Source organism: Orcinus orca, chromosome 14, assembly GCF_937001465.1.
Source record: "Orcinus orca chromosome 14, mOrcOrc1.1, whole genome shotgun sequence".
In the NCBI taxonomy this organism is placed as follows: Eukaryota; Metazoa; Chordata; class Mammalia; order Artiodactyla; family Delphinidae; genus Orcinus; species Orcinus orca.
In genome coordinates, this window is record NC_064572.1 from 89,423,554 (window position 1) to 89,448,555 (window position 25,002).

At 61.5% G+C, this 25,002-nt stretch overlaps 3 protein-coding genes across 35 annotated transcripts in view; 2 read left to right on the forward strand and 1 right to left on the reverse strand.

The window, feature by feature from the left end:
- Window positions 1–5,039, forward strand: part of JAKMIP3 (Janus kinase and microtubule interacting protein 3) — a 105,781-nt gene extending 100,742 nt beyond the window's left edge. For all 32 annotated transcript variants that reach the window (XM_049697487.1, XM_049697486.1, XM_049697492.1 and 29 more), the window contains one exon: window positions 2,337–5,039. The gene's annotated coding sequence lies outside the window, so the exon portion shown is untranslated. The remainder of the gene's footprint in view (window positions 1–2,336) is intronic.
- Window positions 1–25,002, reverse strand: part of BNIP3 (BCL2 interacting protein 3) — a 547,174-nt gene that overhangs the window by 135,574 nt on the left and 386,598 nt on the right. The gene's annotated exons all lie outside the window — the stretch shown is intronic.
- DPYSL4 (dihydropyrimidinase like 4) lies at window positions 7,774–24,763 on the forward strand. The gene is made up of 14 exons (XM_004265700.4): window positions 7,774–7,991; window positions 11,440–11,528; window positions 12,187–12,371; window positions 14,289–14,453; window positions 16,289–16,350; window positions 16,447–16,527; window positions 18,259–18,327; window positions 18,682–18,802; window positions 19,733–19,889; window positions 20,145–20,286; window positions 20,912–21,082; window positions 21,348–21,527; window positions 22,993–23,155; window positions 23,905–24,763. Exons 1-14 carry the CDS (start codon window positions 7,953–7,955, stop codon window positions 23,994–23,996), a joined length of 1,716 nt encoding a protein of 571 aa, XP_004265748.1. The 5' UTR covers window positions 7,774–7,952; the 3' UTR covers window positions 23,997–24,763.

The following is a 25,002-nucleotide window of genomic DNA, read 5'->3' on the forward strand; positions in this document are numbered from 1 at the left end:
CCAGGCAGTAGTCCAGCAGACTCTGCCCCCCTGGGCTGGGAGCACCACCACGTGCCATGATTCCCTCCACGCCCTGCGTCCCTCCTCCCACACAACGCGCATCCTCGTCTCCATCAGTGCACTGTCCTCCCGCCTCTCTGTGAAGCGCTGCACACGCAGGGACGTGCCCAGCTCGCTCACTGTGGAATCCTGTGTGGACCCCAGTACACACGCAGGTCGTGCCTGGCCACTAATTCACAGTCAGATAAATGACGACCCAGTAAGTGGGCCGACGTGCTCACGAAGGCCAAAGGCCATGTCTCCTCCTTTCTGCAGCCTCACGGCCTCCTGAGGTTCCAGAAAACAGTGGAAGTGGGGTGCTCCCAGGTCCCCAAGGCCACCCGCAGGCTCAGTGGCCCACCAGGATTCTCAGGACTCAGTACAGAGTGGTACCACGGCTCGGATCTATTGCAGTGACGTCATCAAGGTAGGCAGGTGGCTCTGTAAGGGCAGAAGACGCAGGAGGAGGCTGGAGGGACCCAGGAGCAGATGCCCTACACTTCCTCCCGCCTGTGGAGGCCACACAGAGCACACCCTCCCCAGCCTGAAAACGCAGCTGTGTGTGTGCGCTGTCTCTGCTGGGGAGCCGGGGTGTCCATTGGAGACTCGGAGCTCAGGGTTGGTACTGGGGCTACTCATGTGGGCACCGCCTGCCCGTTAGAATGCCGGCCCTCAGAAGGAGGCAGGTGTTTGCCGTAAATCACATCATTTGTACAAACAGTCTAGGCCAGGCCACGAGCACAGCCTCTTCTCTCCGGGAGAGTTTCCAAGGCCGGGTTTCCAGATGCCAATCAAGGGCCAACCTGGCAGGCAGGCGCCTGTGCAGACTGCAGCTCAGCTTCTGCCCAAAGGGGCTCTTGAATGAGAAGCACCCCAGGGCCAGGGGACCAAGGGCAGACCCGCCAGCTGACCCCACACTCGCCTGTCCTGCGTCTCGCATGGCTTCAACGTGGTGAGATCTTGGGCTGACTGGGGGGATGGTCAGGAAGTTGGGCCAGCGGCCGAAAAGGGAGGGGTGGAGGACACCATATCGGAGGACATGGGACTGAGGGGCCTGTAGGGACTTGAGAGGTCTGGAAGCCTGGAAGCAGAAGCATGCCTCGGTGCGTGTGTGCGTGTGTGCGTGCGTGTAAGTGTGCATGTGTAGTGCTGCAGTCCCGGAGAAAGCAGAAAGCCACCCGTCCTGGGCACAGTGGTGGTGAACATTAGCAAAGTAGGGCAGGACTGGCTCAGGAGAGGATCAAGCGACCTCAGGCAGCCAAATGTTGTCACCTTGTCCCTTCAAACTGGGGAGTGACTGTTTCGAATTCTGCACCTTATTTTCGCCAAGATTCTTGTTCTGTGTTTGCGTGTGTGCAGCTCACAGCCCAGACAGTTATCATCTTAGCTCAGGAAGGCAGTGACATGCGTGGAGGACGGTGAGCGGGTGGTCAGGGCCCTGGCTCTGGCCAGCCTAGAACTGCGAGCTCGGGAAACCCCTTGTAATCTCCAGCCTTCAGCTTTTCCATCTGCAGAACGAGAGGGTCCTTTCTAACACACTAGAAGTGGATGAATTGACTAGAACCTATTTAGAGATGGATGAGATCGCAGGCATAAGGAACAACGTAAGTTTAACGCAGCAGATTTCAACCATGATGTGTGCGATGCTTGGTAGAGTAAGCACACGTGCGATTCTAATGCGTTCAGCGTTCATTCTACTTGGAGTGTCCTCTGACTGAGAAGTTGGTTTTAAAGTTAAAAACCAAAAAAACTCTGTGGAGTTTCTAATGTCTGTGACCCCAGGTGGTGCGCTCCACCACCCCGCCCCTCCCCCTCCCCTCCCCTCCCCTCCCCCTCGCCTCTCACCCACCGATGCTGCTGCTCCAGGGTCCGCCCTGCATGTTAGAAAGAACCTGGGAAGCTCCTTCTTAACTTCTAAATATTAAAGATGTAAAAGGTAAAAAGGAAGAATTAGTACCTAACAGAGGCCCACTTTCTAAGTACTAAGAAGAAATGAAAATTGGGCGGAAACGTGAGCACTCTCCCACAGGTGGGAGGGGGCACTGAGGTCGCTTCTGCACATGGTCTCATGGGGCACGGGGACTCGTCTTTGTGGCCTCGCATCTCCTGGGAAGAGCCGTTTGCATCTCCCAGAGGCTCAAGTGTGGCGCCGTGCCTGGGCCAGAGCTACCACAACCGGATGTCCACCTACAGAGCCAGTGCCTGGTCATTTCTCCAGACCTTCCCCGCCGGGAGTCCCCGCCAGTGGCTCAGATGTCTCACACTAACAGAAAGCATTTGTCTTCACTCTTTTTCAGAGAAGAAGCAGCACGTCACTGAAGCCTATTTGAAGCGTGATTTCCATTCCCGCCGAGCATCCTGGTCCACGGCCCGGGGGAGTCTGCCCGCATTCGGACACAGCCCGACTCACGGCTTGGAGGTGGTGCATCTGTTGACCTCGCACCCTTGGGGGCCTAAGGTTGTGCTGTCAGTGCTGAATTTGCAGGGGGTACGTGTGCATGTGTGTGTGCACGCATGAGTCTGTGTGTTTGCACACACATGTGCTCTATCAGAAGACAGTGCACAGGACTGGGCTCTCTGAGGCACCTAGAAGTTGACCTGCTGCGTAATGAGAGTGCAGCCAGATGAGAATGTAATGGACAACATTGTATAAAAGAAACATAAACTGCATTGCCCAACGGCTGGAGGGAGGTACGCCTATGTTGTCTGGAAGTGTTAGGTTCACTTTATATTTGTGTCGGAAGAAACGTTCAACTACGGTGCAGATGACAGTGGCAGCCAGACCAGGATGAACTGGGAGAAAGCTTATAGAATCAGACAGACGTGCTTTTTTCTCTAGAGGGTGCAGGTTTTCTGCTGGGCAATGCATTGTTAATCAACACTTGTCCAAGAAGGACACATCCTTTCTATTGTCATTAAAGCCACAGTCACTTAGTCACTTGAACAGAAAACGAGGCCAGTTCACTGCTTCTCCAGCTGAGCTTGGAGTCAGGGTTTGTATCTCAAGTCCGAAATCTGGCTGAGTCCTTCCTGCATACTTTAGTCTTGGTCTAATGACGGCCTCGTCTTGGCACATTTGTCGTACTCAGAACCAAACAGCAGACAATAGTCTTGTGTTAACAAAAGCCGCCGTGGAGCTATGGATGAGCTCCCAGATTGAAGCCTGATGGACTGTAGGATGGAAGCATGCAGAAGCACCCCGCAGCTCCAAGCACTCCCTGTGGGCCTGCCCGCCCCATGTGTACCTGTGCGGGGACAGCAGCTGTGCAGGTTGGCCATTTCGGATCCCAGAATGTGCGTGTGAAACGCAGATTCACACCCCTCGAGTTTATTTGGGTCATCATGATTTTGTGTGTCGTACATATGTCTGGAGTTCTTCGTATGCAACCCCACACCCCGGACACTCTTAAGCACAGCTTTGTAATTTTTAAAAGAAGGCAAAGTCTACAGGAAAGAGAAGCATGTAAATATGTACCAGTGCTTATGAAGTTGTTATTGTTTGTATGTAGAAAGGATGTGCACTGGAAAGGGAAAGTGGCTCAGTGAATGTTTTAAATAATACTTCACGTACCAAATTGCATTTGGTACATTCAGGAAAGCACACATTCAGTTGCAATGCCAATTCTTCTCTTCAGATATTGTTCTTATTCATGTATCATAGGCACCTTCTTTTCATCTGATTACAAAATCCAGCATTTCAGGATTGGGCTTTTGCAAAACAAAAACGAAGAAGAAGGGCTTCCCTGGTGGTGCAGTGGTTGAGAGTCCGCCTGCCGATGTGGGGGACGCCGGTTTGTGCCCCGGTCCGGGAGGATCCCACATGCCACGGAGCGGCTGGGCCCGTGAGCCATGGCCACTGAGCCTGCGCGTCCACAGCCTGTGCTCCACAACGGGAGAGGCCACAGCAGTGAGAGGCCCACGTACCAAAAAAAAAAAAAAAAAAGAAGAAGAAGAAGAGAGAGAGAGAAAGGGGCAAACATGAGCCTTTGTCACTGATTCCTCCTGGTCCAATGAGCATCTGAAGAATTCAAGTATTTCATGATAACATGCGCTTTCTAAATTCTAGAGTGTACCTTGTTGCAAAGCCAGTGGGCTGGACTGAATTCCCTGCGAGTATCGGGACTCTCTTACCGCTAGCTCTTCAAACAGGGGACGCATGTGTGTAAGTGTGCCACTCCCTAATGCAGCAAGAGGAAGGACCCTGAAAGGCTGAAGCACAGAAGTGTTTACTGTGTAACCGGGATGTGGACACGTATACAGCGTAACGGTTATCGCCATAATCACTGTGTGCACAATACCCAGAAAAACACAAATGTTTTCATTTGTCTAAACTACAAATCCATGTAAATTTCAGCTTTCCTTGTTGACACGGATGTGTGTACCTGCTTCCATGGTCTAGAGCTCCAGTCACTGAAGGACCATGGCTCTTCCTTAAAGGGCTCTGCCCTCGAGGAACCTGCAGCCTTCAGGATGCCCCGAGTGCCTTACAGGGCTGTGAACACCAACTCTGGCAGTCAGGAAGGAGGGTGTGCCGGGAGTGGGTTTGGAGGCGCTGTGACATTAATCTACACTGACCGTTACTGCATCGTTGACCTTAAGATGGATTGTGTGTTTTAACACAGTAATGGATTTATGTCTAGGCTCAGGAAAATCAAGGTGTAAATTATGTATCAAGTCATATATTTGTTTACTGTATATTTTTAAAAAGCTTTATTGTAAATTTATGCAGAAATGAATGAGGACTTGTTTTCTCACAGCAATGCGCCAGGCAGTATTCGTGTTCCCTGAAGCAGTTCCTTAATAACCACACTCTACACACCGGATAACTCTGTTCAGTGCTAAACAGTATTCAGAGGCCTAAAATAGGTTTGTATGGTGATCAGCTACAAAATTTTACACATATTTTTGTATTGTGATTCCTATGATATATACCAGAGAATTTTTACTCATTTGTAAATTATTGTACAGTTTTTAATAAAAGGTTGTTTGAAGTCTTAGAATATCAAAGTTCTCCTCCTCACAAAGTATTAAAGTTTGGACGTATCTGCTATGTTAGCCACTTCTGTGTTCCGTGTCCACGCTCTGAACGACAGTGCCTCTTTCCACACCAAAAAGGGAACTTAGGCCTTCTGCTCACTAGGGAGGGGTGCCGGGCATCTCACATATAGCCTCATCCTAAGTCATGGGGAGTCTTCTGGAGCACAGGCTCTGAAATCAGAGGTCCTGGCAGCACCTGGCTGAAGTCAGCCACCAGGGAGGACTGCTCCTGTAGCTGTTTGTCAAATGAGAACCAGAAAAGAAAAGTCAACCGCTGAGAATGGTGAAAGAATTTCTGTGAATGAATAAGAACACATTTTAGTCACAGTGATCCCACACAGGTGGTTAAAGCCTGTTTGATCTCTTTGGGGGAGTGGAAAACCAAGGTGGGACTGGGACAAGGGGATGGGAAAGTGAGGATTTAGCTCTGCAGGTGTTCTTATGCCAGCCAGTACTGGAGTGTCGTCGCACTGACTCTCACTGTCCCAACTTACGCTTTGAAATTCCGGCTGCACTAACAGAACGGAAGGGTTGGGATGTCTTTTCCTTAAAAAACAGTCCCTGCAGGGATCGACTGAGTGACAGTATCGCCCTGTGACTCTGCGTGGGCTGAGAGTCCTCCTACTGTGTCTCACCCCAAACCTTGAACATTTTTTTAATTAATTAATTAATTTTAATTTTGGCTGCATGGGGTCTTCGTTGCTGCACGCGGGTTTTCTCGAGTTATGGCGAGCGGGGGCTACTCTTCGTTGCGGTGCACGGGCTTCTCATTACGGTGGCTTCTCTTGTTGCAGAGCACGGGCTCTAGGCGCGCGGGCTTCAGTAGTTGTGGCTCGCGGGCTCTAGAGCACAGGCTCAGCGCATGGGCTTAGCTGCTCCGCGGCATGTGGGATCTTCCCAGACCACATGTCCCCTGTTCCCCTGCTCGAACCCGTGTCCCCTGCATTGGCAGGCGGATTCTTAACCACTGCGCCACCAGGGAAGCCCTGAACTTGTTTTTAAGGTCAGTCAGGAGCAGCTCCCGTGGGCGCATTCCCTCCCACCCCCCCCCCACCACCCCCCCGGCCTGGCCCTCCCGACTCGCCAAATGTTTCAGAGTCAGAGCCTCCTTCCCTGACGTGAGATCGCCCACAGGGCCTGGAAATGTGGCTGGAGTTCCGAAAAACTGTGGTTTCTTCCGTGCGTGGTCCCCGCCTGCCCTTCTGCGGGTTGAGCTGGAGGTCGGAACCCCGGTTTGCCCCGGGGGCGAGCTGCGGAGCTTCGCTGGGGCAGAACGCGCGCCCTCGGCCCAGTTCCGGAGCGTTCAGCACTCCCTGCGTGGACAGCGCCAGCTCCGAGCGGACGCCAGGCCGGGCTGAGGGGTGGGGGGAGGGCTGGGGGGCTGGGGGGGGGGGGGCGCCAGGCCCGGCTCCGCCCAGTCCACGAGAACTCGCAGACCCCGCCACAGGAGGCTCCAGGAACCGCCGGCCCTCGCCGGCTCCCGCCGTGGCAGCACGGCGGCCGCAGGAGCCAGCAGAGGCTCTGCCCACGTGCCCGGGGATGCGGGGCACAGGAAGGCCCGGGCCGGCCCAAGCTTGGCGGAGTCTTCCGCTGCCTGGAGGACGCCTTTGAGAACAAGACGCTGCAGCTGGACGCGCGGGGAGGCGTACACCAGGGTCCGCGAGCAGGAGAGCCCCACAGCGGGCCAAGCTGCCACCAGGAGGGACGCAGCGAGCCAGGCGGAGACGGCCCAGAGGCTGCCGCAAGTCTCCCAGAGAGGCCCAGCGTGGCCCAGGCCCGCGGCCCACAGCAGGTAGTGGCCGCAGTGCAGAGGCGCGGGCATCGGGGCCAGTGAGAGGGGGACGCGGGCCCTGGACTCCCTGAGACGCCACACGTCCACGCCGGAGGCCGCTGGGGCTCAGTCCAGGGGCTCGCCCTCTTCCACCAGCCCCCAGCTCCTCCGAGGGGACGCGAGGGCTCTTCTTGTCCCTGACTGGCCGTGTCTGAGCCTGGACTTCTATCCTGCGCGCCCCCCTCCTCAGAACCCGCCCGGAGGCCTGGCCTCTCCTGCCCTGGTCTGCCTCTCCGGTCCGTCCTGGGTCCTGGGTAGCTCTTTCTCTGTGTGTCTCTCTCGGTCTCTTTCTATCCCTTCTGTGTCTCTCCAACCTCCCACCTGACATCAAGCTTCGCGGGGCTGGCCCTGGGGCAGCTTCACAATGAGGTGTTTCACAGTGAGGTGTCTCCACTGTCCGGTCCCAGGGCCAGCGCATGGCCTGGCGTTCCGATCCCTGCCCGGGGAATACTCCAATGAGCCCGGCTTTGGCCTGAAACATCTTTCCGGACGGAGTCCAGCCTGAGCCTGGACTTGAGATTGCATTCAATCCCCGCGGCCCTGGGTGCCTCGGGTCATCAGGGAGCTGGTGGCGGGCCCTCGGCTGGCCAGGGGGGAAGGGGGTCCTGGCAGGACATTGTCGGAACGCTCACTCTCCATCCCGGGTGCAGACTCTGCACACACACTGGCCGGGACCGGTCGCAACCCTCTCCTCCTGCCCACCCTAAACAAGTTCGCCTCTCGGTCCTCAGCTCGCGCCTAGGGCCGGGGTTGCGGGTACAGTCACCGAGCCCGGCCGGGGCGGGGCTTGAAAGCAGAGCGGCAGCGGCGGGCCGGGGGGCGTGGCCGGGGGCGTGGCCGGTCCGGGGGCGTGGCCGGCAACGGAGCCGCGCGGCCCAGCGCGCTCCCACTTGGACGCCCGGCGCCCCCACGCGCACGCCTGGGCTCTGTGCGCCCCCACGTCGAGGCCTAGCTCGTGCGTCCGCCGCCGGGGACCCCCAGGACCGCAACGCCCGAACCGGGCCGCGCCGGCCAAAGGAGACGGCGGCGCAGCCGGAGGAGCAGGATGTCCTTCCAGGGCAAGAAGAGCATCCCCCGGATCACGGTGAGCTCCGCTCCCGGGGCCCGCTCCGCGCCTCCGGCCCACTGTCCCGGGCGGGACCTGGCCTCCGGGCCCCGGGGAAGACCCTCCCGGCCCTGCGCCGGGCCCCCCTCCCTCCGTGTCCAGCCCCCGCGCTTGCCCCTGTGCCGGCGCGCTCCTTCCCGCCCAGCCCGGGGTCCCCGCGAGCGCCGCGCCGGAACCCCTTTATGGAGCCGGCGCATAGGCCCAGACCCTCCTCTGCTCCCGGCGAGGGCTGGGGCCGGGGGGAGGCCTGCTCCCCAAGCGCAGATGCACCTGCCTCCTCCCCCCCACCCCGCCCCCGTGCGTCCGGGCCTCTCTGGGAGCTCCGATTCGGAGTGGGCCGTCGGTGCGGCCCTTTGTTGACACCCCCGGTCCGGCCTCCGGCCTCGGGGCACAGATATGCCATCCCCATCCTGCGCCCCTCCACCCCGCGCCCACGCCGCCGCCGCACCACCAGGAGCTCTTTGTCCGAGACAAAGCAACTCAACCCGGCCCGGAGCCCTTGGCGACCCGAACCCCTCCATGGAGCCGGGGTTCGGAGCCCCCGGGGTGGCGGGCGGTGGGGGGGGGAGAGGAGGTGGCTCGCTAGTCACTGTGCGGGCATCAGGCAGCTCAGGTCCGGGGAGGCGACCCTCTAACAGCACACGCACTGCTGCGGGAGGTCCCACTGTACACCCCGCGCTGCCAGGAAACAAAGCCGCCCCCTCCGTGCGGCCAGGAGCCCAGCGGGAGGGAGGGAGGGAGGGAGGCGGGCGCCTGGGCGCCAGCTGGACGGTGCCTGGGAACCCACGGATTCAGATCCAGCGGGAGGCGGTGGGATGGCCCAGGGAGTGGCCAGTTCACTTCCTGAGATACTCAGGGAGGAAGAAGCCCTCCCCACCCCTCGCAAACAGGAGAGGGTCAGACCTGCTGCAGGCAGGGAGCCAGCCAGGGCCGGGAGGGGGCTGATCCCGTCTCTGGGCAGCTCAGACTCAAGTGGCTGGTTTAGGGGAACTTCTGCCCTCATCCTGAGGAGCACGGCACCTCATCCTGCTGCATTTCCCCCTTGGCTCCAAACCCAGGAAGGCTCCCAGAATCGGAGTCCAGACGTCTGAGCATTGGAGGGTGGGGGATTGAGCAGGGCACCCAGGCCACAGTCTCTTCCTGTCCAAAGCCTTCCACGTCCTCTTCTTGGGCATCTCTGAGAACGCGCTGGTCCATTGGGGCTGGAGTTGGGGCTGTGGGAGTGGGGGCACTGCAGGGGGAGGCAGGAGGGTCTGAACACTGGCTCAGAAGGTGGGCAAGGTGGGTCCTTGTGACGTGACCTGTCAGGGCTGGGTCTAGGGCCCAGGGGACCGGGCAGTGAGCCTCTGCAGAACCCAGAAGGGAGAGGCCCAGGCAGCTGGGGCCGGGCCATGTGGTAGAGCAGGAGTTGGCAGTAGGTCACACAGTAGGTATTTGCAGCTTCGAGGGCCCCACTGTTTCTGGTGCAGCTGCTCAGCGCTGCAAGAGAGCGGCCCTGGGTGTGAGTGCTCCAGTAAACGCTGAGCTTGGACACTGAAACGTGAACCTCATGGAACTGTTACGAGTCTTGAAAGTCTTCTTGTGACATCTTTCAACCAGCCTAAGAGGCGAGCCGTGCTCGGCTCGGGGCTGCACGGGACAGGTCGAGGGCCGTGCTGGCTGTGGCACCGCTGGCCGCCCTTCTGTAGACCGTGCGGTGCTGGTCTTACCGTTAGTCAATAGAAATCTGAGAATTCAGCCCAAACGGTTAGATGTTAATAAGAACAGAGAAGGATGTGGTAAGGCTCATAAGCGCTGAATTATTTATCCTCTCAGCAGATTCATAGGAGAATCTGGCATCAGTCAGTTCTCTTGGCGTCAGGCTGATGGTGTGCAATGAGCCAGAACCCCCGGCCCGGAGCCCTAGCCTGGCCTCTGGGTGGGCATCCCTGAGCCCCGGGCCAGGTCCCAGAGCCCCTGTGAAACAGCTGTCACTCCGGCCTGGTCACGTCGCAGACAGTGGCAGGCTCCAGCAGGTCACGGAGGGAAAGTGCTGCGGGGCTGGGCTCTCGCCCGCTTCGTTCTGCACTCAGCTCTTTGCTCCTGCTTTGTGTTTCTCTCCATTTTTCTCCACTGAGGTCAGACCATCACCCCTGACATCATGCACGGCTCCATTACTGGCTCCCCCTCTGCCTCACTCCCTCCTTCCTGACCATCAGAAGTGGGCTTATGGCTGCCCAGCTCCGGACTGCGGGGGCCCCGAAGAGCTGGCCGAACTTGCTGCCACTTTGTTCACCCCCTTGGGCCACCCGCAGGCGGCACCAGAACCGGCAGGCGCCCCGCTGTCCTCCGGGCCCTGCACCCCCATGGCCTCTGCATCAGCAGCCCCTGCTCCCCAACTCCCAGCCTCTCTGGAGTCCATCTCTCATCCGCCCCATAATGCCGGCCTGGGGCCCCACATCTCACCCAGACCACATCAGACCCCACTCCAGCGATGGCCCTGTTTCCATCCTTGAACACCACGGGCTGCTCTCTACAACAGGCTAATGTGAACTCTGTACGATCATTTAAACCCCAGCTTAAGGCCTCCCAGGTGGCGGCCCACTGATTCCCCAAGTCCAGCATGCCCCACTCCTACCCACCTCCCATTCCCCCCACCACCCCCCCACCCCGCCTCATTTCCTCTCCTGCATCAACCAGACTCTTTCCTGCCTCAGGGCCTTTGCTTGGGCTGTGCCCTGGCCTGAGCTTGAGTCACCTCCAGTTTTAGCTCCTCCAACAGGCCCTTCTCGGTCCCTGAGGCAGTCAGGCCTGTCTCCCATCACGCTGTCACGTCACCTGCTTTGTGCTCTTGCGTCTGTCACCATCTGTGACGGCCATGTGTGTGATGTCTGTCTCCCTCCCCAGGGGTAGGGCCCCTGCCTGCCAGCACTGCCTCAGGGCACAGAGATTCTGGAAGGAGCCCGTCCCAGCTGTCAGCCGGAGCCGCCTCTGTGGGTGGACGAGTAGGGCAGACCTTCCAGGCCGGCAGGGGCGTGTGAGATGTGGTCCACCTCCGCCCTTGGCCTGGGCTTGACAAATTAGGCGACGGGTGTGAAGATGTACGCGTGGTTCACTGCACCGCTGTTCGCACCGCCTCGGCTTTGCCGTGGGGAAGCGGGGAGCTGGCTGGTCGTACACCCTGTGCCTCTGGCGAGGCCAGACTGCCTGACCTGTGTTTGCAGGTCGTGTGCGGGGCCCGTAGGCAGCTGCCCCCAAGGGCCACCGTCTCGGGCCCCCTCTGCCCGCCCTGGGTGTACCCTCTGCCCGCCCTTGGTGTGTGCTGGCTTTCATGCACACAAATTGTGCCTGAATGTTTCCATCATAATTCCAGGGTAAAGTTTGTGCTCAAGATACTGTTGAGTCACTTAGTTTGGAGGAAACTTACCCATTTCTTTGTTTCTGATAGAGTGACCGCCTTCTGATCAGAGGCGGGAGGATCGTGAATGATGACCAGTCCTTTTATGCCGACCTGTATGTGGAGGACGGTTTGATAAAGTGAGTTTCTACCTCAGATATCTTCATGGTCACACGTTGATCACACACTACCCAGAAGTTTACTTTTGGGGGAGATCCACGTGAATGGTTCTTTCTTTCCCAAAAGCTCGTTCCCTGGAAATAGCTTTTGCCCAGCCCGAGCCTTCAGTGAAGCCTCAGAGAGCGGAACAATGGCTTCCTCGTTTCTTTGTTCACACAGCTTCAGTACGGTGTGGGGCTCAAAGCAGGTGTTTAATAAATGCTTATCGACCACACCTATCAGCTTGTCTGCTCGTGCCTGTCCAGTAGCTCCAGGGACTTCCCTGGCCGTCCAGTGGCTAAGACTCCACGCTCCCAGTGCAGGGGGTGCGGGTTCGATCCCTGGTCGGGAACTGAGTTCCCACATGCCACGCGGCAGGAACAAAACAAAACAAAGGAGCAGCTCCAGCCTCTGGTCAGTAAGCAGCGAGTGGACACCTAAGTGACCGCCACAGGGTTGGCTCCTCCGTGTTGACGGTCCTGAGCCCCAGAGTGTGGGCTGGTCAAGTCTTGGCCGTATCGCCCTTTTCCTCAGGGACAAGAGCCCAAGGGCAAGAGTCCCGGCTCTGCATCATTGCCAGGAGCCCGTTCGCGTTTGCTCAGGGCTCTTCCTAACCAGCAAAATCTCTGTTGCTTTCAGACAAATCGGAGAAAACCTCATTATCCCTGGGGGCATGAAAACGATTGACGCTCACGGCCTGATGGTCCTGCCGGGCGGAGTGGACGTCCACACAAGGCTGCAGATGCCCGTCCTGGGCATGACCCCGGCCGATGACTTCTGCCAGGGGACCAAGGCCGCCCTGGCAGGAGGGACCACCATGATATGTGAGTGTCTCCTGTGGGGAGTGTCCATCCCAGCCCGTGGTCCTCTGGCAGGTTTGCATGTCGCAGGAAGAGCTTTCCCTGATGGTGTTTTTCTCAGGCCTCCTTCCCTTTATTACATCTCATTCTAAGAAATCCTTGAGTGCCTGTCTAACCCTGTCCCTCATCCTGAGTCGTGCTGCCTGGGCCAGCTCTGGAGCGCGCCTGGGATTTCCACGGGAGCACAGGGGTGTGCGCCCAGTAATTTGTTATTTCCCGGGAAGCTAGCAGCTGGCTAAGGACCAGGTTTGGAAAACCCAAGTGCAGGGGTCGTGTTGCCTGAAATGTCAGACACATTTGCCCCTGAACCTTACACCCTCTGAAGCTTGGTTTGCAGAAACTCCCTGCCCATGTCAAAAGAGCTAAAGACGGAGGCTGTGTTTTAGGAAAAGGATGATGAAAAATACCATTACCCTATCAACAAGCCCCAGAGGTACCGTTTCTTTAGTGCCGACCCTGTGCCAGGGCACGAGCGCCATCCTGATGAGTCTCAGCTCCATGCTCTCCTCGTACAACCCCCTGAGCTGGGCAGAGAAGCCCCAGTTAACAGCTTGTGAGGTGAATTCGCTTGCCCACCGCGAACTTGCTCGTGGCCAGCGCAGGGGTCAGGAAGAGGCACCAGCATGCAGCCCTCCTCCCGTGGCCTTGAGCGCCATCAACTCCGCAGTCCCGAGCACAGACACATCCACTAGGTTAGACCTGGCCTAACACACCCAGTCCAGCCCCGGCTGCACCGCATCCTGGCTGTGACTTCAGGCAACGCAACTCTCTTTTAGACGCGTCTCACCTCCCTGGTCTGTCAGGCAAGAGGAAGCGGGCGGAGGATGCAGCAAGTGGGTGCACGTCGTAGCTTTGCTGTGTCCGGCACACAGTGAGCGCTGCCACTGCTGCCGCCGGGAAAGGCTGCTCTGGGGACCCTGGGCTACTTCACAAGTGACATTTAGATGTTGCAAAATCCTGGCCTGGTGTGGTTTACTGAACTACGACGTGGAAGGAAAAACCCAACAGTGGTCCACCTTTTGGTCTGATTAAATCGCGAGTTGCGATTTCAGGCCCTTGGTCCTGCTTGTCATTGGTGGCCCCCCGGGCTGAGCAGGCGCCGTCGTGGTTATGTCACCTGTGCCTGCGAGAGATGCTGCAGGGCCGGGCTGGCATAGGCGGAGCCGCCCGCAGCTCCAGGCTGGAGCTGTGAGCGGCCTGCAGGGCGGGGCCCTGGGCTCGTGACCTGAGCTGTGGGACGCAGAGGGCCCACATGCGGCGCGCTGCAGGAAGGCACGGCATTTGCCTGTAACCCCGGCGGCCACCACACTCCCAGCTCTTTCCCTGCACCTGGCAGAGGCCGCGAGCGGGTTTGGACCTTGGACGCGGGGTTGCCGGCGGGGCGGGGGTGACGGTGCAGTGTCCACGTGCGTTCCCAGTTTCCCCGGGGGGTGGGGTGGGAGCACCGCTCGAGGGCTGTGCGGCCAGTGAGGCAGGAGGGAAGCCAGCCCCGTGCGCTGCTGTGGGCAGGCTCGCGGGTCCAGCGCCACGGACAGTGGTGCCGCCCCTCCCCCTCCAGGGGCACCGCACTCAGGCCAGGCCTGTGCGGGAAGTGGAGGCCTAAACTGCCGCTGGGCTCTTTGGGGGGTGTCCACTGGAGAGTGAGGGCCTCCCCTCTGCTCAGGGAGACGCTGGGGACGAGCGGCGGGAGACGCCTCTTTGGCCAGAACCGATGGGCAGGTTCCCAGCAGCCTCAGCCCCGCGTTGGGTATGAGGCCTCTTCTCTGCTTTTCTCAGACGTGCTTCCTGGTTTCCTGGGAACACGAAGCCGCTCTCCCTCGGAGGCCCAGGTGGTCCCAGTGGCACGGGTGGGGGGCTCAGCTGACCACGCTGTCCCCACAGTGGACCACGTGTTCCCCGACACGGGTGTGAGCCTGCTGGCAGCCTACGAGCAGTGGCGGGAGAGGGCGGACCGTGGAGCCTGCTGTGACTACTCCCTGCACGTGGACATCCCCCGCTGGCACGAGAGCACCAGGGAGGAGCTGGAGGCCCTGGTGAAGGACAAGGGTGAGCGGGACACCCGGCCGGGCGGAAGGGCAGCTGCAGGGCCTGGCCTCCCCGGCCTCGGGTGGGCGCTGTGTGGACCTGAGCCCGGGGCAGGGGGTCGCGAGCTGGGAGAAGGTTGGACAAGAGCCATTCGAAGATGTGCTGGGCTGAGACGTCACCTGCGTCCGAGTCTGGGGACGCATCCCGTAGCTGTTGTCCTCACAAGAGGACACAGCAGGGACTTCCCTGGAGGTCCAGTGGTTAAGACGTCACCTTCCAGTGCAGGGGGTGCGGGTTGGATCCCTAGTTGGGGAGCTAAGATCCCACATGCCTCGCGGTCAAAAAACCAAAACATAAAACAGAAGCAATATTGTAAGAAAATTCAATAAAGACTTAAAGAAGAAGAGGACACAGCAGTCGCAGCTGTCGCCTCGGTCCTCTCGTGTCTTGGCCCTGGATGAAGGGTAAGCGCTGTAAGCCTTCTTAGCATCTTAAGAGCCTTTAGAAGGAGATGCCTTAAAACGTACTGCCAAAAAGAATCAAAATAAAATAAAACCTACTGCTGCCTCAGCTGAAACAGGACGGTTTACAGATAAGGCTTAATTTTTTTTTTAATCGAAAGTCCTGAAGCTGAAACCACATCAGAGTTTATAGAGGATTTGACAAGTTAGCTGGACGTCGTAACTGAGCTCCGGCGACTGGCTTTGAGGGTGGGCCTAGCGCACAGCCGGGAGAGGAGCTGGAGGGGCTGAGACGGGGGGTGCTGGCTGCAGACCCCTGGCCGGGCCCTGGAGGCCACAGGGCCCTCCCCACAGGAGACGCTGCCACCCGCCCCACTGTACCTCCGAGGGAGGCAAGGAGGTTCAGGGAGGCCATTTCCCAAAGCGCGACGGTCCTCACACCAGTAGCCTTTGGCATTTAGGACCCCCAACCTGGGGGTGGGCAGGGGGCTCTCAGCCTCTGCACCTCATTCCAGGCAGTGGCTCCACCACCCGGGTTGTTCCTTAACAGGATCGGGAGGCCTGCGGCCTTGCAGCTCCAAGCAGAGGTAGAAACCAGGCACCTGCCGCCACCATCCTCCTGCCGTGGCAGAGCGCTGGTCCTGGCCTGCTGCGTGGCGTCCAGGGACAGGCCTGCATGCTGACCAGTAGCCTCCACCAGGCGCCCTGGGGCGGGTTGCCACCTGGGGGGTCGGCTCGTGTAGCACTGGGTGACAGTTTCCCCCGCGTGCCTTTGCTCAAGGTCGCACTTTCGACCCAGCGAGATGACAGGGAGGAGGGCGGGGCCGCGCGCCGCTGGTTTGGATGGTGGGGGGTCAGGTGAGTCCCCAGCTGGTCCCGAGTCCACACAGCACAGGAGCTCGACCCTGGCCTGATGGGCCCCTGACGCCGCGGGCAGCCGGTCCTGTTCCTTCTGCTTTTCCTGAGGGCCTGAGCGGGCGCTGTGAGCGGGACCTGGCAGGTGCCACTGAGGCCCGCAGGCTAGGTGGCCAACATGAGGGCCACCCCAGCGCCCAGTGCGGGAGGGGCTCCTGTGCAGCCCGGGCAGAGCTCAGGCAGCGAGCCTGCAGCTCACGGCTCCCTTCCGTCCAGGGGGCACGGGGCTCCCGGGGCTCCCAGGGGCCATGGCGGTTTAGCAGGTGGGGGGCGGGGTCTCACCTGGCTCTGCCACTGGGGAACAATTGGTTCCTGACCCCAGAGCTCGAGGAGCAGGAGGCGCCGGGGTGACTCTGTCCCCATCCCAGCCCGGGAGAGTGTGGGGCTGGTCCCCCAGGGCCACGAGGCCAGCTGGTGGGGCCCCTGGAGCTCGCGGAGAAGTGGAGGCTCCTGGCATCCACCCCTCCTGCCTCCCCCCAGGTGTGAACTCCTTCCTGGTCTTCATGGCATACAAGGACAGGTACCAGTGCACGGACGGCCAGGTAAGGCCAGGTTTCGAGTGGGGGAGCGAGCAGGTGTCTCATGCTGCTGTGGATGGGAGACACACAGCCTCACGCAGCCCATGTGCCTCTCCCCAGATGTACGAGATCTTCAGTGTCATCCGGGACCTGGGAGCCGTGGCCCAAGTGCACGCGGAGAACGGCGACATCGTGGACGAGGTGTGGGCGGGGCTGGCGGGGTGACCCCTGCCCACTTGGGTGTGAGCACTGATCCCACAAACGCTGACGGAGGGAACCTGGAACTTGACCCAGTAAATGGCTTGCCCAGCTCAAAGGGCAAGCAGGCAGGGCGTCAGGGAGTCTGGGGGGCTCTTGGCCATAACAGATTTTTCCATGATCATCACACTTCTGATCAAAAAGCCTCCAAAACCAGGGACTTCCCTGGCGATCCAGTGGGTGCGATTCTGCACTTCCACCGCAGGGGGCGCAGGTTCCATCCCTGGTTGGTGGCGGAGCTCCTATGCTTCGCGGTGTGGCCAAAAAAAAAAAATTCTCCGAAATCAGTGTTGCTTCTTGGTGAGGGGTGCCGAGACTGGGGTCTCCGAGCCCTCCGCCCCCTGGACTGAGGCCCCTCCCATGAGCACACCTGTTGGGTTAGTGGCGCTGTCCTCAGTCGCGCCCCAAGCTGCCTGGGGGGGTGCCTGGCCCTGCTGCGCACGCCCCCACCTTCCCTGTGGGCCCAGGGCTGTGAGGGGGGTGCCCCCAGCCTCTGCCCCTCACCCCGTTTTCCCGTCCGCCCACAGGTGCAGGTTGGGTGGGGCGCCCAGGATCTTCCAGGCCTCCTGGGGACCTGGCGGGAGGTCGCGCACACACGGCCACCTCCCCAACATTCCAGACCCACAGAGAAGCTTCCTGGGACCCGTAGGGCTCTGCCCCTCCCAAGTTCAACGGGAGGGTGGTGACACTCAGGAGGGGCATGTGGGGTTCCGGGCATCGGGTACTGTATGTGCTTCCAGGGTTCGAGGCCAGGCCCGGCAGGAGACGTCGTGGGTCACGCTTAGTGTTCAGGACGCTGGGCCGCGAGTGCCGGGGAGGCTTATTAGGGGGTCGGTGGGATTCTGCTCCCCCATTCTCCACGCCGAAGCTCGTTTACACCGTAGGGCGCTGTGGCTCAGACCTGTAATATGAGTGAACTTGCCCAAGAAGAAGCCCCGTCCCCGACTGCGCACAGCCGCCACGCACACCCCGCCGCGCACGCCCCTGCCGCGCACGCCCCCGACCACACTCCCCCACACGCACGCCCCCGACGCACACGCCCCCGACCGCACTCCCCCAGACGCACGCACGCCCCCGACGCACACGCCTCCGACCGCACTCCCCCGCCGCGCATGCCCCCTCCACGCACAACCCGCCGCGCACGCCCCCCACCCGCACTCCCCGCCGCGCATGCCCCCGCCACGCACACCCCGACGCGCACGCCCCCGCCACGCACGCCCCCGCCGCGCATGCCCCCGCCACGCACACCCTGCCGCGCATGCCCCCACCACGCACGCCCCCACCACGCACGCCCCCACCACGCACGCCCCCGCCGCGCATGCCCCCGACCGCAGTACCCCCGCGCATGCCCCCGACACGCACACCCCGACACGCACGCCCCCGACGCTCACCCACTGGGGAAACAACACGGCAGGCAAAGCTGTGAGGTCTTGTCCCCTCACTTAGGTCCTGCGACCTTAGGCAAGTCCTTGCCCTTTGCAAGCCCCGTTCTCTCATCTGTAATTGGGGGCGCTGAAGTCACTCCACTTCGGGACCCCTCTGCTCCATTCTGAGTTCTCTGGGATTGGTGATCCTCAGGGGCCTGGAAGTCTGGGCTCATCTCGGGGAGCACGGGTCGTCTCAGGGTCAGGGTGTTCTGGGCTGTGTCCAGGCTGGAACGTGGTGTGTATTTAGGAGCAGAAGCGGCTGCTGGAACTCGGCATCACCGGCCCCGAGGGCCACGTGCTCAGCCGCCCAGAGGAGGTAGGTGTGAGCTTGCTGGGAACACTCCCCCGACTGGGCCTCCATCAGGGGTTGGGTCTGGCCCCGTGGTCCCGGCAGGGCTGTGATCCCTCTGTCCTCGTCTGGAGACGTGAATCAAGGCTCACGTCCCCTCCTACCACTGGTCATCCTGAGGCCAAGAAGGTGGCGTGGTCAGCCCTGGCGTCTGCATGGGTCGGCCCAGATTCTGGGCACCGAGCCCCAGGCTGCGGTCCTCACCCGCCCAGGGGTGCTTCTTCTGGGCCCGGGATCCATGGGTGGTCCGGGGGCATCTCATGCCCATACTGGTCAGGAGGCCCTAGTGTTCTCGTGTGGCCTGAGCGCCCCCATCCCCAGGTGGAGGCTGAGGCCGTGTACCGCGCTGTCACCGTAGCCAAGCAGGCCAACTGTCCCCTGTACGTCACCAAGGTGATGAGCAAGGCTGCGGCCGACGTGATCGCCCAAGCCAAGCGCAGAGGTGAGTGGTGGCCCGGACCGGGGCGCGGGGCCAGGGTCTCTCTGGGGGTCTGTCACGTCCTCAGCTTCCCGGGGCTGGGCCAGCTGGACAGAGGCTCAGTGCAGGCAGACCCCACGGGGACGCAGCGGCTGCTCTGCCAGCCTCTTCATGGTGGGGTGGCCTCTGGTGCGGGGTCACCAGGGCTGTGGCCGGCGGGAGATGTGGGCATCTGGTCCTTGTGTGGGGTGGGTGGCCTGAGTCTCCCCTCTTGTCCCAACAGCAGTGGAGCACCGGGGGGCCTTGAAGCAAAAGTGAGGCCTAGTGGCCCTGTTTGCACAGAAGTGAGTGTCAGAGCTGTGCTCCGTGTGTGCGTGTGTCTGTGTGCGCGATGTGTGTGGCATGTGTCTGTGTGTGTGTGTGTGTGTGTGTGGGTGGTGTGAATGGTGCATGAGAGTAGATGCTCATGTCGTGTAAGGGAGCCTGGCCCAGCTGACCCTGGGGGCCCATGTTACTGTCCGCTGGACACATCCTGCGTCCAGGAGCTGGGGTGCGGGTCCTGAGGGCTGGATGCCCTCTGGCCCTGGAAGCCCAGGCCATGGAGGAGGCCGGGGGTCACTGACGGAGCCAGGTCCTTGCACAGAGGCTGTGGCCAGGCGGGCCGGGCAGTCAGTTGACGGTGCGTCACTGCAGCCTGTGGCCCCACCAGGGGTGTGAGGCAGCAGGGACAGAGGACCCCCTTCGGAAGCCCCAGGTGGCCTGGGCCGGGCGCCTCCGGAGCAGGGGAAAAGCTGTCGCAAAAGGCTTGGGGGATCGAGGGGCAGTTTGCGTCAGCCCTAGGACCACAGGGCCAGACCTACCCCACGGTGCAGGCCGGGTCAGGGGGGCGTTCCCAGGCCCTGTCTGGGTCTGGGGACATGGGGGCCGGCAGTGCCCCTCACGGCCTCACCGCAGGGGTGGTCGTGGTCGGGGAGCCCATCACCGCCAGCCTGGGCACCGACGGTTCCCACTACTGGGGCAAGAACTGGGCCAAGGCCGCAGCCTTCGTCACGTCACCCCCTCTCAACCCGGACCCCAGCACTGCAGACCACCTCGCCTCCCTGCTTTCCAGGTAAGGAGCTGCCTACGTGCCCCTCGCCCTGGCCTGGCCTGTGCCCGCCGGCAGCTCCAGGCCTCTTGCGTCCGGAGACTCCACACCGGGGTCCTTGCCCTCCCACCTGCGCCCCGAGGCCCCAGCTCTGCCCTCTCCGACAACCTCTCCCCCACCCCCCGTGGGCCGAGCAGCCAGGTAGGGGTGGAGCCAGCTGGGCCTTTGGCGGCTCAGGAAGGACAGGCCCCTCTGGGCTCTGACTCCGGCTCTCCTCAGCGGGGACCTCCAGGTGACCGGCAGTGCCCACTGCACCTTCACCACTGCCCAGAAGGCCGTCGGCAGGGACAACTTCACGCTCATCCCCGAGGGCACCAACGGCGTGGAGGAGCGCATGTCTGTGGTCTGGGAGAAATGCGTGGTGGGTGCAGAAGTGGGGACGCAGGGTCCTCCCCACAGAATGCTGCCTGTTCATCAGAGAGGGAGAGGGAAGCCCCTTGAGCGGCAGATTCACCAGAGCAGAGGTCGGGGCTCGTGGGCCCCAGGGTGTTGTCCCCCCAGCCTTGCCATCCAGGGCTCCCTAGACATTTGCTTCTGGTTCTAATGCACACGACCCAGGGAGAGCGGGGTCCCTGCCCTGGTGGAATTACACTCCGCAACGTGTCCCTAGGAGGCCTGAGATTTCCTCAGACATCCATCTCGCTCGGAGGGTCCTGCCCACGGCCTCTGCCCCCATGACCCCAGCCCCAGTCCTGAGCCCTTCCCTGAGCTGAGGCCCTGACCCCAGGCTCCTGGCCACCCCAGGGGGATGGTTGCGTCCTTTGGGGACACAGACATCATCGTGGAAGCATCAGCATTCATTTGCCCACAAAGTGAGCATGGAGACCAGCTTGGTGCCCAGGAAGAACCAGACCTGCAGGCACGACTGAGGCACACGACACGCGGCCTAGGGGACGGGCCACCTCCACACAAGAGCCCCTAGACCAGACCCAGCCTGCGGTCAGGAAGGGCGCCCCCCCGACTCACCCCTGCCTCTTACTTCTCAGGCCTCAGGGAAGATGGACGAGAATGAGTTTGTTGCTGTGACCAGTACAAATGCAGCCAAAATCTTCAATTTTTACCCAAGGAAGGGGCGGGTGGCCGTAGGCGCCGACGCCGACCTGGTCATATGGAACCCCAAGGCCACGAAAGTCATGTCTGCCCAGAGCCACCACCTGGTGAGAGACGCCTGGGCCCACGTCGGGGGTGGGGCCTGGGGAGCCCCGCAGCCTTCCTGGGGGTTGGGCAGAGCAGCGGAGGCGGGAGGGTGAGCCCTCTGCCGGCTCCTCCTGGAACGCTCTGTGCTCTGAGAACCATGCCTCCGGGGCAGGGGTGCAGGGCGCAGCGGCCACTCCCGCTGAATCCCGGCCCGGCCGAGTGGGCGCCCTGCTCAGGGGTCCTGGGTCAGGAGAACGCTGAGCAGCCCCTGGCTGTTCTCCCCAGAACGTGGAGTACAACATTTTCGAAGGCGTCGAGTGCCGAGGAGCCCCCGTGGTGGTCATAAGTCAGGGCAGGGTCGTGCTGGAGGACGGGGCCCTGTTCGTCACCCCCGGGTCTGGCCGCTTTATTCCGCGGAAGACCTTCCCCGACTTCGTCTACAAGAGGATAAAGGCTCGCAACAGGGTAAGGCCTGAGCCCGGCAGGCGGGTGGGCATGAGCTCTCAGGCCTCCTCCGGATCAGCCCTGCCCACGGCCACTGTCAGGAAAGCACAGCGGCCCCAGTGCTCCGGGCGCTTCTTAGCGGTGCTTCGCCCGCGTTCGTTACCAGGCAGCCCGTGTCACTGTAGAAAGCGTGGGTGTGAAGCAAAAAAAACGCCTAGTAGCCACCCCCCAGGTACACTGCCACTAAGGCTAGCAGAGCCCGCCCAGGATTTCCCCGGGAGCAGACGGGATGTTAATAAATTAAGGAAGGAGAACACGTGGTTTACCGGCATCCGTGAACTTGGAAGTTGTGAGCCCTCCTCTTCCCACGCGGCTTGGCCGGCTGCCCGCCGGAGTCTGGCGGATGCACCAGGTGTCCACCCAGGCCCTGCGCTGCACGCACAGGTGGTTCACGCATGCGCACAGTCACATACACACACACAGCTGCACACGTGGTTACTGTACACTCTGGTTTGCTTTACCCCAGCCCTGTTTCCAGTTTTATAGACTAAAGACGTGTTTGAGCTCACATGAGGAGGGATGGCTTTCGGGCTGGGCTGAGGGCCAGGTGCTGGTCTCCTTCCCAGGAAAGGAGAGCAGAGGCTTCCCTAACTCGCAGACGCTTCTGTCTCAGGCTGCAGAGCCCACACCACGGCTGCTGCCCACATCTGACCTGGGCACAGCACCCCCTCCTCCCTCAGGGTTCGAGCAGGGCTGAGAGGCAGGGTCCAGGGCAGAGGGCTGGGCATCGTACCCCTTGGGGTGAGGTCCGGGGCACCCCTGGGCATTGGCCACTGGGAAGCTCCGTGAGGTGGCAGGCCAGCCCCACGTACAGCCACAGCACGGAGCAGGGAGAGGGGACGGCTCCCCGTCGCACACCCGGGGTGATGGGGGCAGACCCGAATCTGCAGAACTCCACACCCCACAGTCGCTCTTGCCCTGCGCCCCTGCCCCACTGTGACCCCTGCAGGGCAGGATCTGGTTCAGCTCCACAGTCACGAGTGTGAGGCACAAATCCCCAGGCAGGTGCCAGCTGCAGACACAGCACAGCTGAAGGCTTCGCCTCGACGCTCGGACTGTTGGTCCGTCATGGTGGCCACTGGGAAGGGCCTCTGCCTCTGGCGGCCATTTTCAGGGAGGGCAGGACCCAGGGCCACCACCTCAGGGCTTCCTCAGGAACACAGCGGGGGCTGCGTGGGGGCCACAGTACGGTGGGTACTAAGGAGGCGGGGACTATGTTGGGACCAGTTTCTGATTCCAAAAGGAGCCTCCTCTGCAGGCCACCCCTGTCCGAGCATCTCCTCCAGCTCGGGGCACTGCTGCCCAGCCTCGGGGGAGGGAGGTGTGTGTCCACACTTGTGGGTTGTCACCCCGTTGGCGGGGAGCCCCCTGCCCTCGAGCCCAGGGCCTGCGCAGCACCCCCTCATGCCAGCCTCTCGGCCCACAGCTGGCAGAGATCCACGGCGTGCCCCGAGGCCTCTACGACGGGCTGGTCCACGAGGTGATGGTGCCCACCAAGCCGGGGGCCGGTGTGCAGGCCCGCGCCTGCCCGGGGAAGATCTCAGTCCCACCCGTTCGCAACCTGCACCAGTCGGGGTTCAGTCTGTCTGGTGAGTTGAGCCCAGCGTCTGTGGGACCCGAGGACCACGTGGGAGTCCGGCCTCCAGCCCCTCACTGCCCCATAGCGCAGAGACACACATGCGAGGTGCATAAGGATGGGGCCTGGGGGCTTCAAGGGCTCTGGGGGCCCGGCGTGCAGCCACCAGGCTCAGGCCTCTGATCAGGGTCTCAGCTGTGCTCCCAGCATGCTGGGATTCTAAGAGGAGCCCTGAGCCCCAGGCTCTCCCTGCACACGGGGCCAGACCCTCCTCTCTCTTCCCAGCCCTTGTTTGGGAGCCCACCGGCCCCTGACATCCTGTCTCCGCCTCCCTGCTGGGGAGGCGATGGACGTCCCTGCCTGCCCCCTGGGGATGTAGGGCCAGGGGCGGGTCCCCTTTGGAATCCAGCATCGTCCTAAAGGCTAAAGACAGCCTTCTCCCATCATGGGGGTCGGTGCGGGGCAAGACCCGTGGGCGGGGCAAGCAGGACTGGCCCAGCCTCTGCTCCTCCGGACCGGATTCCCAGAGGGTCAAGCTTGACCTCCAGTCTCTGGCCGCATGCACACCTGGCCTCACTTGCCTGCCCATCTGAGGCCTCAGTGGTGGGAGTGCCTGACCGGTGGCCTGGCTGAGCTGCCAGGGCCGTCGGGGAGCGTGGGGGGCCTGCAGTGTGGGGCTGTGGCTCCGCATCCCTGGCCTCGCGGGTGTGGCCTGTTTGCGTCACGTCCCCAGCGCCACTTCCACTTCTGGCTTCCCCACAGGCTCTCAGGCCGATGACCATATCGCCAGGCGCACGGCTCAGAAGATCATGGCGCCACCTGGCGGCCGCTCCAACATCACATCCCTGTCCTAGGTGCTGCACGTGCCAGCGGCGGGCGTGCCTGTGGGCGACAGCCACTCCCCTCTGTTCCCTTCCCTTCGTTGAACCTATTTTGAAAGGTGCCTGGCCTTACCTTCCCCTCCCCAGAAACTCTCTTCTTGGGGTCCCAGGTCCTGTTATCAGGAGCCCCCGCAGGAGAGGCTGAATTTGGGGAGGTTTCACTGCCAGGGCAAGGAGGCTGGACATGGTGGCAGGGACAGCTCAGGTGGCCCTGAGCCCGGGTGCCAGGTGCCTCAGGAAGACGGGGGCCTCCTAGGATGCCCAGGGCAGCCGGGCCAGGACGAAAGGCTGGGGGTGTTTTGCCCTCGTCCCTATCAGGAATCACTGCCCTGAGGACCCCCAGCTCTGCCACCCGCTCCCACGGGCAGAGGTGCGGCCCGTCCCTGTGTGCCTTAGCGCAGGCAGGAGCGCCCCGGCCCTGCCCAGAGCTGCTGTGACTCCAGGGACCCACCAGGAACACAGTGTAGGGCAGCTGCCAGCAGGACTTCTGCAGATTCGCCTGTACACTTTTCCAGGGGCCAAACCTCTGCTTCCATAGAGCCCGTGTCCAGGGCATTTTAGGGCCCTTTAGCTGAGATGCTTTCCTTTTACTGAGTGTGCGTCGCAGTAGTTTATTAGAACAGCAGATTTGTGTGGTGAGGACGCCTGTAGCCAGGAACCTGCCTGCCACCCACAGCCCAGCAGCACTGTGCCCCAGTCCATGGGACTCAAGTCGATTAAAGGCATCTGGGCTGGAAGCCGCCGGCGTGTGGAGAGCCCCGACTTCTCTACCCCTGCGCCATCCCCTGGGGGGTTCACGCTTGGGATGCTGGGGAGTACCCTGCAGCCCCCTGGCCTGGCTTCGAGCTGTGAGGCCGGACCTCGAGACCACCTGCAGGGCCAGCTGTGCTTGGCCTCCGGGCATGGGCAGGGCTGGGTCCGAGCCATAGGGAGGCTCTCTGCCTCTCAGGGAAGGGGCCCCAGGCCTGCAGGTCAGAGA

What these genes read in the sequence shown, in the direction of transcription:
- DPYSL4 (XM_004265700.4), top strand. Translation starts at nt 7,953, where the DNA reads ATGTCCTTCCAGGGCAAGAAGAGCATCCCCCGGATCACG. An exon ending in GTGGAGGACGGTTTGATAAA is followed by an intron (nt 11,529 to 12,186) that starts GTGAGTTTCTAC and finishes TGTTGCTTTCAG; the next exon opens with ACAAATCGGAGAAAACCTCA. An exon ending in AGGAGGGACCACCATGATAT is followed by an intron (nt 12,372 to 14,288) that starts GTGAGTGTCTCC and finishes CTGTCCCCACAG; the next exon opens with TGGACCACGTGTTCCCCGAC.